Below are 15,439 nucleotides of genomic sequence, written 5' to 3' on the forward strand. Positions count from 1 at the left end.
GTTTATTTTTCTTGTTGCATTTCCCTGAGTAGCAGTTCTGTGTTCACGTGGGTTTTGTCTCTAGTCCGTGTCGGCGGCTCCGAAGGGCTCCAAGGGTCCTGCTGGCAGGTCTGGCTATGATGACAGCACCCTGCCTCTGGTGGAGAAGAGTCAAGGTCAGTTCTGCTCTTTAGCCCAAGTTCTGCACTGCTTTGCTTTCTTGTTTTCTGGATTTGCTAAAACTGTGTTGCAGCATGAGGGGGTAAAAATGCATCATTTGTGGTGATTTTAGCCCACAGTCCCCAAATGGTCAGTCCTTATTACCTGCATATGGATGATATTCCTTCCCTTATGGAATTACATTATTGGTAGTGTTTTCTCAACTTTATGCAACATAATCAGTTAAATCTCCCCGGGAATGGGCTTGACCTTCCCCCTGCTCAGTCCTGGAGTCTGTTCCTTTCTGAACAAGCATTCCTGTTCTGGCACAGCTCCTTCCTCTGATGTGCAGGGGGTTCTGTGGGAGGTGAGTTAATCCCAGCTCCAGCTAAACCGGGCTGTGCTTTCCATGCAACTCTGGTGTAGCTCCAGCTTTGGTTTCGGTGGGGTTGCTCTGCCCTGGGCTGGTTCTGGTTTCTCACAGCAGGTTTTTCGTGGTGCCCTTTATCTGGTTTAACTGCAGGTTGCTGCAGAAATGACAGCCCCACACTGCCTGCCTCTCTCCACCTTCCCTGTCTTTGATCAGACCTGGAAGATTATGCAGATGAAGGATGATTGGGTCAGTTTGCTGATGTGACAAGAAACTTGTGGTTCTCTTTGTGGATTAGCTTTCTGCTGGCTCAGCAGGCTGCTGGCTTGGGCTGTGTGCCCTGAGAAGCTGCACCTTCCTTATTTGCTTTCTCTTCTGTTCTGGAGAGACCAGGGAGAAGCTTGTTAATAGTGGTAGGTGGTCCAGAGCAGAATTGTGGTTTCTGTTGTCACTTGGAGGGAGAGAGTTCTGTATTACAGTGCTAAAGCAGAAGATACAAGGATTACATGTGCCCTCTGGAGAACTTCAATCAGACTTCCCTTTCTGAATGGATAACAGTTGAATTGGTGGGGAGTTTTTTACAATAATCTCTGTGTTCAGTATTTCATGGACCTCTCTGGTTCTGTGACTAATTCAGAAGTACCAGGTTTTGAGCAAAGCAAATGTAACTCAGGTGGTTTCACTGTTTCTGTGTTACAGATAATGAGAAGTCTGGGAGCCGGGATATGATACCTATGGATGAGCTCGGCCCAGGTAAACTCACTCATAAATCAAACTCTGTCTGTTCCAATAGAGCACACTGTCACTCACAGGAAAGTTCAGCTATTTCTCTAGGAGATATTATTTCAGGTGGATAAAGCTGACATTTAAAAACAGAACATTACCTCACAAAAGATTGGTTGTTGTCTTTTTTTTCTTTGTACACATGTAGAGTGTACCCACCAATTTCTGCACTCCTTTGTGCATATATATTGGAGACACAGCAACCCACCTTTCATTCTGGTCTCTGGCCCTTGAGGCAGCTGCATTCCCTGTTACAGATCTGCAAGTCTGGGGATTCAGAAAGGAAAAAAAAGAGTTGTGAATTTACCTCAGGGTGTTTTTTGTGTTTAAATCTCTTCTGCCTTTGCTTTGTAGGTAATACCCAAGACAAGTTAGTATGTGTGATACTCCTGGCTCCACTTTTCATTGACCTGCACCCAGCTGAGCCTGGCTTTTCCTTTAGGCTGAGCTCAGCTGCTGACTGGCACTGATGTGCTTTGAGATTGATAAGCTCTGTAGTGTAAGACTGGGAGGAGTTTTTTCTTTACCAAGGTAGATAAAGGTGCTATATGGTCTCTCAAGAATTTGCTTTATTTCTTCCAATTGACTTTATTTTTATTTAAATATACCTATATTAATGCCTCCAGATGAAACAGCTTGATATTATACTGCTATTTGTGATTGTAGCTGAATAAAATAGGAAGTTAGAACCAAGCTGAAAGCCAAGCACGTTCAGGAAGCAAAATAACAGGTATATTATTACCTTTTGTATTCTTAGAAAAATGAGATGCCACCTGCCAGGAATCAACTGTCCATTTGTATTTTGCCTAAGGGAACACTGAAACATTTGTTCCCACAATGGAAGAAAACACCTTCCGAGAGGATTGCCTGGCAGGGTGGCTGTGCTGGCAGCTGCAGCAGTCTGGGCAGTGCTCATTGTTGTAGTCTCAGTATTAATTGTTACCTTGTGCTGTCATGAGTTCCTGGTACAGCTCTGAGTGCAAAACCAAATGCAGATTACCAGCATATGCACAGCATCAGGCAGGTTCTCTGGGCCATTCTGCTCTCCAATCTTATCACCTTTAGGAGGTGATATCTGTCAGGTTTTCATGACTGCAGCTCTTGAGTGACTGACTCTTAACCCTGTGCTATTTCTGAGCTCAGCTGAGAAGAGACTAAATCAGTTTCTCCAGTTTCCTATCCTTAATTCCAGGGAACTGGAATAGCAACTTAGTATTTCATCTCTTCCCTTCAGGCTCTTCCAAATGCTTAGTGGTTTTTGTCTTATGGGCATACTAACGTAAGGAGCTGCTCTAGACTATATTTTCTGACTATAACTTTGTTGTGGACTGTTGTATTCTGGAGGTTTTGTTCTTTTTGCACTCTAGAGTGAGCACTTCTGCTGTGCAGCAGCAAGCTCTGTAGAGATCTTCCATGTGCCACAGAAACAGTTAATTCTGATGGCTTCTTAGAATGAATCTGAAACATGGGAAAAGCAGTATTTCTAATTTCTTTGCAGAGCTTTGGTCCTTGGGGCAGTGAGGTGTTACTTCTCTGATGCAATCTCCTTCAAGATATTTCTCATTTTATCAGATCAAATCATGAAGTGCCTGTCTGTTGCTGCTTGTCTTGGCAGGGTCACAGCACAGTGTGTGGATTTTGGAAGCACCCCACTCGTGCTGCTGTGCTCACAGACCACACACAGCAGGAGGGATTGCAAAACCTGCTGGAACTTGGACACCAACAGCAAAGTTCTTGGCCCTCTTAGTTGTTAGATTACTGCCACTGTGCCAGAGCTGGATCTTCCTCTTGCTGCTGTGTCCTGGCTGAGCATGGGGGTTTAATTTTTTAGTAGTATTAAAGATCTGTTGTGCTCTCAGTTCTGTGTGGTTGCAGTCTCTACTAATGACCTTGCTCCCTGGGAGTATCACAGCTGCCATCCTTCACTTGGTGGCTGTTGCTTTCTGGGGGAAGGTTGAATGTTCCTTTGTATCTTGGCAACTCCTTTTGGATCACCCATGATAATGGCACGACAAAAATGCAAAGTGATCCAGTACATCCTTGAGACTGCAAATAATGTTGGGTTGTGAGAAGCTGCCACTCAGTTGCTGCAAGTTTGGTTCTTTGGGGCAGTCACCATGTTTCCATCATTTAATACATACCTATGTGACCTATTTAGTCCTAAATAAATGATGAATCCTTAGATTAGGCCATGGCTTACTAGCAGTGTTCCATGCCTGTCATCTGAAAGAGAATTGTTGCTCACACATTCCCCTGCAAGCCCTGACTGGGTAGCTGGGTGTGCAGCTGTTTTTTTTCTTTTTGTTCAAAAGGATTAGCCAAGAATGTCAGGCATCTTCATTGTCAACAAGTAATTGTAAGTCAAGTGTTGTGTAACAACTGTTTTCATGCTTTGTGTCTATGTGCTACATGAATAACTCCAGAATGCTTTAGTTATTTTTAGGCAGTGAGGTTAAATAATCTGTTACTGCCCGGGATGTCATAAATATTTGGTGCCTGAGGTGCTTGCTGCAGGTCTGTGTGCACAGACTGCAGCTCTTTCAGTCTGACCTGGCCATGGGCAGCTCTGGGATGGGCTCTGGTGCCAGTCACTGGCTGTGTGTGCAGGTGTCATGTGGGCAAACGGTGCCTCTTTATGCCACAGGAACCCCACAAACACATCACTCATTTTTTTCTTAATGGCCTGTTGCAGGCAAGTAATAAACAGACAGGGGAGTGTTTTGATAGTTCATGTAAAACCTTTTTGTGGTGTTCTAAAAACCCAGTTTGTCAGGATAGGAAAACATTAATGATCCCTCAATTACATAGGGGAAAACAAAAGCCTATAGGGAGCTATAAATTTGGATGTCATTTACTCCAGATTACAATGCTGTCAAAGCAGAGCAGGCAAGGATCTATTTGTCACTGATAATGAGGGAAATCTGATGCATCATGAAAATAAATTAAGTTTTGCATTGGCTGACAGTGATTCAAAGGAAAGGTTCTGAAATAATTAGAGCCATTTCTTCATAAAACCCTCTCACACTTTTATTCCTTGTGTTCATCAAGCTTTCATGCTCTTCCTTAGTTGTCAAGAGAAGAGGCACCAACAGGTGCTCCTTGGTAATGAAAGTGAGCCCAGGTACAGCAGGGTTTGCAGCGACATTTCCTCCAACTCGACAGGCCCTTTCTCTCAGTGCTCTTATGAGGACTCTTCCAAATTATCGTCATGTCCTGCCAGCAGTCAGGCTCAGGAAGAGTGGGAATGTGCTGCAGAGCATTCAGAGAATGAACACAGCCAATTAATCAGGCTGCTAAGCAAGGAACTCAGGATTTGGGTTGAATTTGGAGCTCATTAGCCACAGGGCATGAGATGACAACTCACTGCTTTCCTTGGGCACACTAAAAAGTGCAGCAGGCTGGGATGAAAACAGTGCTGCTTGCTAATGAGTGCCAGCATCTGACAGTGCTATAAAAAAGGGCTCTTCTGTTTTGTTTTTAGCTGTAACAGTGAAGTTCCAGAGCTGGAGCCCGTGAGCCGCAGGCTGCCGGCATCGGCGGGGTGGGATGGTTTGGTTTCCTGTTCCTCTGCTGCAGGACTGTGCCCACATCAGCACTGGCTGTGCTGCTGTGGGTGCTGCTGCCTGACTGTGCTGCTGTGGGTGCTCCTGCCTGACTGTGCTGCTGCCTGACTGTGCTGTTCTCTCCCCAGATGGATACTCCACCATCGACCACCGCGACAAGGAGCGCAAGTACAAGAGCAGCGACCCCTCGGGCGATGCCTCGGAGAAGGAACCTTTAAAAGTGAGCTGCTCTCCCTGCCCAGTGCTCCCAGTGCCTCTGAGGGGAAGGGGGGCTGGTGCCCTCAGCGAGGAACACGTGCTAGTTACTCACCTGGGGGCTGCAAAGGGCATTTCCTATTTTTCTTCCTCTCCACATAAAGGCATTATTTTGTAATTCAGTGCTTGGCTGACTAGAAATAAAAACAAAATGCTGCTTTCTGGTGCAGGAGCAAATGCAGGCAACTGCTGTATTCTTGTAAGTGGATGAGTTTGTAAAAATAGAAAGTGCTTGTTCTGTCACCCTTGTCCAGGCAGCATTCCCTGGCCCTAAAGTGTGTAACTGTGCTCAGACTTTGTTCTCTTCAGTCTCTCACACTGCTTTATTGTTTCCACCTCGAGAAGTAGATGTGATCTTGTGTGTCCGTGTCCAGCAGTGTGAGCAGTGTGGTGAGCAGCATTCAGTTCTGCAGCACTCATTCAGTCCTGATGGTGGACTATGGGCATGGACCAAGGAGATGGAGAGGAAGGAGAGACATGCACAGTTACGTGTGTGCCTTTAAAACCCAAATTTAGACAACTTTCTAATTTAAAAAAGAAATCTTACTTCACACAGCTTTTTGTATTGTGGGTTATGTGCAAATGTGGCTCAGCAGGCTCTGTGTAATTTCTGTTGCATTGTTGTACCTTTTCAGTGGCCTTTTTAAAAGTCTGTTAATGCTTTGGCCACCAGTTCTCCCTGGCCTCAAAACAGCTCGGGTTTCCCCTGGGAAGTAATTTTGGGAAGGAAGGGGAGGGTTCATCGAAACAAGAGGCAGTGGTAGGAAACACTGTTGTTACTGTGCAGAAGGCTGTCCTTAATAACCTTCAACATCTTGTTGATAATGTCAGAAAATCCAGGTGATTTGAGCAGAAAGAATTACACTTCAGTCAGCTGAAAGGAAAACCCCCATCACTGAACAAGGGCAATAAAAATGTGGTTTGGAGAAAAATATTTCCATAGATCGTGAATTGGGAAGATGTCCTGCTGCAGCAGCCTGTCTCTGTTAACCTGCCTGGTCAGGCCTTTCCTGCTGTGTCCTGCCTTTCCTTGGGGAACACCCTGGAGAATGGCTGTGACCTGGCTGGACGTTTCTCACATTGGATTGCTCAAGTTGTGCACTCTGCTCCCCTGCTCCAGTTGGCAAGAGGTGGCTGTGCCTGAGCCAATATCAACAAAGTGAACTTTCTAGGTCCCTCAGCACAGTTCTAAGATGTTTTGCAAGGATGCAGCAGGAATGGATGCAGGAAGTGGTACAAGAATGTTGGTCAACAGAAGCTTGGCAGAAAATGTCTTTCTAAAGAAAATAGGCCAAGGCATGAAAATTAACAAGTACTCGTTATTTTTGCCACTCAAAATTCATTAAAGTGGTCCAAGCAGCCCTAACTCCAGTGTATGGCTGAAGTGAAGCAAAACTCAGAGTTCAGTGAGTAGCTGCTTTGATTTTCTGAGAAAAAGAGAAAAACCATTTCACCTTGAGAGTGTATAACCCCCAGTGTGTGCTGTCTCCTGGCTCTGGGGGCCTGAGGGTGACCTGAGTTCAGACTGCTGGGCACAGCCAAGGTGTGCAGGGCCCTGCCCTCCCCTGGGCAGAGCTGAGCAGCTGCTGCTGGTCCCTGTCCCTGTGCTGAGGCTGAGCTGTCCTGGGGGTCCTGTGGCCCTGGGAGCTGTGACAGCCTCGAGGCTCCAGGGAGACTGGGAATGCTGAGCAACAACTGCAGGGCAGTGCAGCCTCTTGGCTGTTGCAGATGCTTTTGTCAGTACTGTGCCTTTGCTGATCTTGTTTCTTTCTCTACCACTAATTTTCCCTTGTGCTACTTGAAGCTGACTTGTTTGGTGGTTTTGTTTGATTAATCCGCTCTGTTTTGCTTTAACTCCTCACCCTGTGCTGCAGAATGACACAAATAGGAAAAACATTAACAGGAGTAACAGGGCTTCGGTGAATCTGGTGGATGCCCGTGACATTAAACCCCAGCCTGTTGACTCCTGGGTCTAATTTGCATGCATGGTAGGTCCTTTTAATGGTAATTGGGGCTAGTGATTAACTTCTCTGTGCATGATCTGTATCACTGTGGAATCTCTTCAAGTCTAACTGCTAACTGGGTGCTTTCAGATAAATGAAAATGCATTTGGAAAAAAAAGTGGTGTTTACATTATTCAGTGTATCTTTAATGAAATGCAATCAAACACCACTCTTTGATTAAAAAATAACCTGTCAAATAAGCAGGCAGCAAATTAATATTGTGAATGATTGGTTGTCAGCTGAAATGTAAAATATTTCTGCTGTTAGGCCATGGGAATGAATTTGAGTGGTGTGTTCCTGTTTCCAATCATTTTTTCCCCCTCTATGCTCATTATAAGGATTAGTCTGAGATTTAAGGAAAAGCATATCCTTGACTATTTCTGGATGTCCCCTGAGGTTCCCATGTATTCCACAGCCCTGCCCATCTGCAGGAAAGCTGCTGACTGTACACAAGTTACTTTGCAAGGAGAGATAATTTTGGTTACACAATAAGCAGTGACCCACAGCTCCCACTTCTCAATTTCTTTTTTTTTTTTCTGTCACTAAAGAAAGGTGCCTTTGTGTCGCTTTCTGGTTGTCTGCCTTTGCCACGTGCCAAATTCCTTGGTAATGTCACTGGCCTTTCTTCGCTCCTGCCACTGCTAATCTGTGTCCTGCTGCCTTGCTAGAGTTACCCTGGTGATCCCTCCTGGCACTCCAGCAGAGGATGCTGTGTTTGGAACAGCAGGTGTTGTGCCCCTGGCTATGACTAAAGGAAAATTTTACTGACTGTCAGGAAGGCACTGAGCAACTTTCCCATCGGAGTGGACAACAGACCTTTAAAGGCCCAAATCCCAAAAATGAACCATCATCTGTCCATAATTCTACATGGAAATCCCTTGCATTAGTGGGAGAGAAAACTCCTGGATGGTTTTGGGTGGTGGTATTGGATGTTTTTTCCCTACTCCTTCTCAGTCTGGTATAAATGCTGAGTGTTTGCCATTGTTTCTGTTCTGGGTTGGAAGCCCCTGCCCAGAGCAGGTTTCCAGCATGGGCAGGTGCTCTTCCAGATCAGAGCAGAGCCTGCACCATTGGCTCCCCTGGCTGGGCAGTGCTGCAGGCTGGGCTGTGCTGGCTGGGGCAGAGGGCTGAGCTCAGGGTGTGTGAGCAGTGCCTGCTCCACTCCTGCACTCCTCCCTGAGCCTTACACCAGGGTCCTTTGAGAAACAGTCTGTGCTCATTTTCTCCCAGACAAACCCTCCAAGGAACCCCCGTGCTGGGGACAGGTTGGCACGTGCAGCCACTGTCCTGTCACGAGGTGATGGAGATCACGAAGGCCATGTCACTGACTGGTAGTAACCAATTCTGACTTTGCTTTGCAGGGCTAAAGTCCAACCACATTTTTTTTAATTGAGGGGGAGAAGCAAACATTGAATCGACACAGAGGATCTCATCAGTCACCACTGCCATTCAGACTCGAGGGCGCTGCATCACTGGCAGGCTGCAGGTTCTGCAGGTTCCAGGAGGGTGTGGGGAGAACCCTGCCATGGCCCCGGAGCCCCTGGAGCACCCAGAGCACCCTGCCTTACAGCCACAGCCTGCTTTGAACTCGGTTACACCCCACCAGGACAGCCACCACCTCCCCCTCCCTCCTCCTGCTCCTGCAAGAAGAAAAGCAAGAGCAGAGAGCCCAAGTCCCTGTCACTGCAGCCCCGGGTGACTCTGGCGTGGGGACGGTGCCACACTGAGCAGGGAAGGTCGAGCGGTGGCACAGTGAGAGAGGAGCTGGGGACACTGGAGCTGCCACTGCAGGGGCACCGTGAGGATGACAGCACTTCCCTGGCTTGGGGCTCCTTGGTTTGGGTTTTTTGTTTTGGGGGATTTCTTTTGAACTGTGACTCTTAACATTTTTGAAGGCTTTTTTGAAAAATGTTCAGGTTTTCTTTATTATTTCCACAGAAAGTGCAGGAATGTTGAGTGGGTTTATTGGATTTCAGTGAAGGGAGAAAATGCAGAACAAAAACTATTAAACGGTAGTCAAACGAACTGGAGAGTGGATGACAGAATTGATGCAAGCTGTATAATCTGCTTTTAGAGTAAGCTATATCAATCACAGTGCTATATTGTCATTATAATCTGGTGTACAATACTTCTGCCTTTTGAATTCTGTAATGTCTCTGTTTTTATTTCCACATATTGAAAAGCAGTTTGTGGAAGGTTTCAGTGTCCCTGGTTCAGAAATCTGTGCTGAGAAATGAAGTTGCCTGGCTTTTTATTTTCATATTCTCAAAGATTGCAATAAGGAGCTTTTCCATGTTAAATGTACCACTGTTGCATTGATGGTGATTAACAACTACTTTTGCCATAGCTGTTACGACATTGGAAGAGAATAAGAGCTTTTTTGTAGGATGTTTTATTTTGAAAACGCTATAAATTTTAGATGGGTCTGTCACTTAGGTTTGATGGTAAATTTTTCACTGTTGGATCCATGTTTGCTTTGGGCTATAGATCCTCATGAAAAATGCCACAAAGGGAACTGGTTTGGCATTTTTAAAATCATCATCATGGTTTCTGTGTTCCTTTGCTTTTGTTTTGGGATTGCATATTTGATTTGGCCTGAAATGCCCCTGTGGGCAGCAGCTCTCCTCCCCTGCTCTGTGCAGGGGGACGTTCACCTCCAGAGAAGTGCTCTGTGTTTGCAGGGTCTGGAAATGGGTGAACTAAATAACTTCAGATCACCGATTTTCTCCAGGCATTGGTCAAGGGAGGGCAGCAGATGAGAACAGGAAGCAAATGTCTCATCAGTAGCACGAGAGGACTTTTGCTGAATTTACTTGGTTGCCACTGTTCTTTGATTGCCACATTTAGTTTTAAACGAGCTCCTAAAAACGGTGTGACTGGAAAGCACATTTTTGAGTCCAGCAAACATCATTTGCGGTTTTCAGTGCCTGCCGTTTCTTTTCTAATTAAAAAGGGGAAATATCCAACAACCTCACCTCCCCCAAAATATTACTGTAATAGTAAACATCTACATTTTTTTGTAAAAAAAGATTTAAAAACTTTAAAAAAAAAGCAAGTACCAAGAGCTTTGTATCTTCTTGAGTATATTAAAAATTTGACATGAATACATATATATAAATAAATAAAAAAGTCTATATATCTATATATATATATATTGTTGTGCAGAGGATAGGTTAACAAAACCATGTAAAGTAGTTTGCAGGAGAGGGAAGCATTTGTTGATTCAGGGAAAAGACTGATGCCAGAAGCTGTCAGTGATTTGGATGACACGTGTGCTCCTTCGCACCCTCCCTTTTTGAGCCCCGTGTGTGCAGTGGTCACTCCTGGAGGCTGGGGAAGGTGAAGTTGCTTGGAGCAAATCAAGAGAGCAAAGTCTGTATTTTCACCTGCATGAGAGTCCTGCTGGGCCAGAGCTGCCCAGCGGCTGAGGGGCAGCAGAGGGAGGGGCTGTGGCTGTGTCGGGCAGTGTCTGACTGTCTGTGTCTGACTGCCTGTGTCAGGCAGTGTCTGTGACTGTCTGTGTCAGGCAGTGTCTCTCTGTGCAGACATGAGTGTGGCAGTGAGACCAGCTCCATCGTCTGACTGTATATTCTATCAATGGTGCTCTTTTCATACTTGTTCTGCCAATACGCGGAGACCCTTTTAACCAAGCTACACAGAAGAGTTTTATATCACTTTTGGTTATGTACTTGGTGTATTCTTTTTGTATATGAAAGGATTTTTTTAAAAACGTTCAGTAATTAGCAATGGAACCTGCTTTGTAGCTGATTAGAACAGTGTAAGAGAAGGGCCGTGCTGTCAGTCTGTCCCTGATCTACTTCAAACCATATATTTACCAAAGGAGTCTGAACAAAAGTTCACTTCAAATAAAGACCTGACTGTTGAAAGGAGTCTCTGCTAAGACTTTGTGGTTTAGTTATTGTACAGATATTTCAAAGCCAGCAAGAGGTTAACAGAGAAAACCACAGGAAGGGGGAAGTGAAGTGACTGGGGCCAGTTATGGTCATGACCTCCTATCCCAGATATCCCATGGCTCTTAGTGGCACACTACAGGGACACTCAAAATCTGGATTGGATCTACTTCAGTCTCTGTCATTAGTGGGCTAAAAACACTGAGGAGTGTTTGAGAAGCAAATTCAGACCCTATCCCACTCCCCCCAAAAGTCTGGTTTGTATTTACACTGCACCCTGTGCTGACAACCCTCCCTGCCAGGTTGGATGGCACTGGCTGCCCAGGTCATTGGAGCAAACAGTCCTTGTTTTCCTGGGGTAAGTGTGATGGCAGCCAGCAGACCCGTGAGCTGACAGTGTGGTTTGTGGCTGCAGAGAAGCAAAGGATGGTGTGTCACAGAGTCAGATACCAAGTGGATGGGCCAGGGCTTCCCCTGGCAATCACACGTCTAACCCCTCCCCTTCCCATGCCTTACAGTGACAGCTCATTCCCAAGTATGTAGCAATAACCCATCCTCGACATTACTGTGGGGTTTTTTCTTCTCAACAAACTGTTGTTTGGATATTGAGGAAGGAAAACAGGCTGGGGGGTGACTCGCACGTGAGACTGCCCACAGCTGAGGGCTGGCACAGGGCACCTGGAACAGGTCTGGGGATTCCGTGTCCATTCTGTCTGTGGCCAGAAGCTCCCTGGGGGGATGTGTGCCCACCCCTGCCCTCCCCTCTGCCCTCGTTGGCACAGGCATGGCTGGCTGTTGGAGCTGTTCTGGGCTGTGGGTGGATGAACCCGTAATTGTTGTGTTTTGGCAGCAGGGACTGTATGTAAAGAAGGGAACGTGGCAATGTGTGTGATTAAAGCTGCAGTAGGGGCTGGAGTCTCCTGCTAAAAGGCAGGCAGTGATTTTTAGGGCTCATGGATGTGACCTCCTCTTTTCCTGTTGGCTTCACTGTGAAAACTGGAGGGAATCTGCCTGCAAAGGGCTGGGGTAGAAGAGATTTCTACCTGTGAAATTCTAGTGGGAGGGATGGGTGTGGAAGGAAGTGATGGTGTTGCAAGGCTCCTGCTAAAGAGGAGGAGGAAATTGGATGGCCCAGTCAGGGCCAAGATAACACGGGGAGGGAGACTTCTGATGGCATGTGATTACTGCAGAACAAGCACCTTTGTTAAGCTGTGGAGGTTTAAAGAAACCAAAATCGTGTGTTGACTCCCCTGGAGAAGCACCCAGTTAGTTTGGGTGTTGGTGTGTGAGCAGTTGTGCTTCCCAGGTCGGCCTGTCCGTCTGCAGAATCCGAGCAGGAGAGCGGAAAGCCAGGGCTTTAGGACAGTTTGTTTCTGTCTTGCAATTAAGTAGCATATTAGCCATAAGTGCAACTCAAGATGTGTTGTCAGCTTGAAATGCTCCCCAGAGAACGGCTTGGGCAGCCACAGGTCCCAACCTTCAGTGTCTTCTGGGCACACCACCTGCCTGTCCCAGTCCTGCTCCGTGCACTCAGACCTGCCGGTTCCGAAGGCACCAGCATTGGGAAAGCAAATCCTGTCCCTGCTGCCAAGATGTCCCAGAAGGGACTGACCAGAACCGACTGGCTGTCAGGGACACCTGAAGAAAGCAGGGTGGTGTGTTTGCTGCAGCAGGCTCATCAGTTCGTGCCTGCCCTGAGGAGCAGGTTCCAGCAATGCTTTCTAGCGAAAGGCTCGTGCTGGGAAGGGCAGTTTGCATCCTGGAGCAGTTCAGGAGACTGAAGGTGGGGAGTTCCCTTCTGCCACCTGCCTTAAAGTTGAGCACAGGCTCAGCTCCCTGTGAGAGGCACATGGCAAACCCTTGAGGAAGCCAAGCTTCAGGAGCCCCATGGGCACACAAGGGTGGTTACAGCCCCTTGTGCTCAGTGACACCCCCAGTGTGACACTCAGTGACACCCCCAGTGTGGCACTCAGTGACACCTCCAGTGCCAGTGCCTCCAGCCACGGGCTGTGCTGCTGGGCTGGAGCTGTGCTCTCACAGCTTTTGAAGGTGTTTATATAACTGTAGTTTCCTGCAAAATTTCTTTGTTTGGATGCCCCTAAAATCTGGTGTTTCCTTATCTTTGACAGAGAAATTCTCTGATTTACTGGTACAGTAACTAATTTAGTGCATTTAAGGGGAAGGTATTATGAACCTTTGTTTTCTGTCTTAGGTTTGACATCAGGGTAGGATGATGTGAAGTCCAAGGTGAGGAGGAAGATAGTGAGGATATAACAAGGCCTGCCAATCTGGTTCTTACTGTTCAGAGAAACAAAATAACTAGACTAAGAAGCTTACTGGTAATTAGTAGCTAATGTGTTTGTAACTATCATGTGCCTTAAAATTTTCATGGTAGGAGAATTAAAAAAAAAAATCAACAATGTGTTTTCTGTAATACTGCTCAACATTCTCTCTGTAGTTTAGACTGGTGGGATTTTGCATTGTATTTACACTGTACTATAAACTGAAACACCTAGAATGGTTTGATTTTACAAGTATGAAGAGGAAAAAAAGGTGGATTATGCTTTTCATAGAACAAATGTTACCGTGACAGAATGTATTATTATTATAGGATCTTTCCATAATGCAGACAAGTAGAATGCTTGTTAGAAACCAGGTATGTAGGATAACAATTTGGTGTGTTTTCAATAAACCATGCCTGGAAAGAATACATGTGCCATTGGTTATCTTTTTGTTACCTCAGGTATCTCAAATATTCCTTGGCTTTGCAGCAGCAGTTTTCTGTGGCAGGGGATTATTCAACCCTAGCTCAGGTCAGTGCTCTGTGTTAGCAAAAGGTCAGTGGTAATGAGGGCAATGGAAATATCCTTTAAATGACTAAAGCTGAACATTTTTGACTCGCTGCCAGATGCTGGAGTTGTAGCCCAACCCTGGATTGTAGATCGTGGGATTTTTTTTTCTTTTTTTAATATACAGGCATATTTCTGTGGGAAAGACATCTGCATCACTGTTCAAAGGCCAGCACATTTGTGAGCACAAACCTAACTTGTTGATAGCTTTTCCATTTGAGAAGTTATTAACCTTTCCCAATTTGGTGATAAAGTCCAACTTGGTAATAAAATCACCAACTTGTTAATAAAATAAAACTTTACAACGATTTCCCATTTCTGAAATGTGTGCAAGTATTCTCATGAATAGAAGTGTGTAAGAATAACAGATTGTAGCAATGTATGAAGTTTGGTTGACATGAGAAATTGTTATTTTGGGGATGCACCAAATAATTCACATTTGTTACTGTGGGATGGAAAAAAATCCTGATACTGAAGAGTCACCCATGTATTTAAAGCAATATCCAGGCACCAGCAGACCTTCATTGTGTTGGTGAGGTCAGCAGGGAGGCCGATGCCCCCAAACAGCCCGTAGGTACCCCGTGTGTCCGTGAGCCCTGGCACGGGCAGTAATCTCAGGTGATGTTCTGCCAGGCCTTGCAGGCACAGTGGAGGTCGGGTTTCCTCTGAGTGAGAGGCTGATCAGTCATTGCCAGTACCAGAGTTTGCCATCAGTGAATTCCTCCCTGTACCATTCACAGCACTAAAGGCTCCTGTTAAGAGCCTCCAGCTTGCCTTCCTTATTATGCCCTCCTTGTTGCACGTCTTCAAAGCATTCCCAGCAGTTTTGTAAAATGCTCTCTGGATCTGTTCCTGCAGCTGGAGGATAGAGTTTCCCTGGTGCCCTGGTAAGATGTGGGCTCCTGGGCCCAGCATCCTGCTCCTGGGCTCAGCATCCTGCTCCTGGGCTCAGCATCCTGCTCCTGGGCTCAGCATCCTGCTCCTGGGCCCAGCATCCTGCTCCTGGGCCCATCCTGCTCCTGGGCTCAGCATCCTGCTCCTGGGCCCATCCTGCTCCTGGGCCCATCCTGCTCCTGGGCCCAGCATCCTGCTCCTGGGCCCATCCTGCTCCCCGGTACCGTCAGGGTTCTTCTGCAGGAATCGATGTTTCCTTCGTGGCTGCACTAATAGGCAATGAACAGCAGATGCTGTAGGTAAGGTACTGAGCTAAAACAAACATGCTGTTTTTACAACTGACCTTTTATAGCTGTCAAAATGATTTCATTTCCAGCTCCTCACAGGTTGGGCAAACAGAAGCAGTGAGTCCTGCAGGTGAAAGGTTAACCTGGTAACAATGGGCAAGAAATATCACAGCCCTCATCTGTTTAAGGTTTAAGCAGTGTCTTGGGGGAATATTCTGTCCCCGAGGGTCTCCTCCCCAGTGTCTCACTGGGAAGGTCCCTGAGCAGCTGAAGCACAGCCATGGCAGAATCTCCTGGTAGGAGCTGACAGAGGAGATGTTTTAAACGGGACGTTGTTTTGCAGTGTGGCTGTTAACTGAGGTGTAGGGACAAGGGCAAAGACTGAA

General features: G+C 46.3%; 1 protein-coding gene across 11 annotated transcripts in view; it reads left to right on the forward strand.

The window, feature by feature from the left end:
- The window catches only part of ARVCF (ARVCF delta catenin family member), a 165,067-nt gene extending 151,336 nt beyond the window's left edge, over window positions 1-13,731 (forward strand). For 10 of the 11 annotated variants that reach the window (XM_029961102.1, XM_029961093.1, XM_029961094.1 and 7 more), the window contains 5 exons: window positions 65-155; window positions 1,208-1,261; window positions 4,983-5,074; window positions 6,984-7,097; window positions 8,474-13,731. In XM_029961102.1, coding sequence (XP_029816962.1) covers window positions 65-155; window positions 1,208-1,261; window positions 4,983-5,074; window positions 6,984-7,085 — 339 coding nt within the window. In that variant the 3' untranslated portion in view covers window positions 7,086-7,097; window positions 8,474-13,731. The remainder of the gene's footprint in view (window positions 1-64; window positions 156-1,207; window positions 1,262-4,982; window positions 5,075-6,983; window positions 7,098-8,473) is intronic. The other variant, XM_029961099.1, reaches the window with a different exon arrangement.
- The last annotated feature ends 1,708 nt before the right edge of the window (window positions 13,732-15,439 follow it).

The sequence above is a fragment of the Manacus vitellinus genome, unplaced genomic scaffold (genome assembly GCF_001715985.3).
Source record: "Manacus vitellinus isolate BGI_N305 unplaced genomic scaffold, ASM171598v3 scaffold_31_pilon, whole genome shotgun sequence".
In the NCBI taxonomy this organism is placed as follows: Eukaryota; Metazoa; Chordata; class Aves; order Passeriformes; family Pipridae; genus Manacus; species Manacus vitellinus.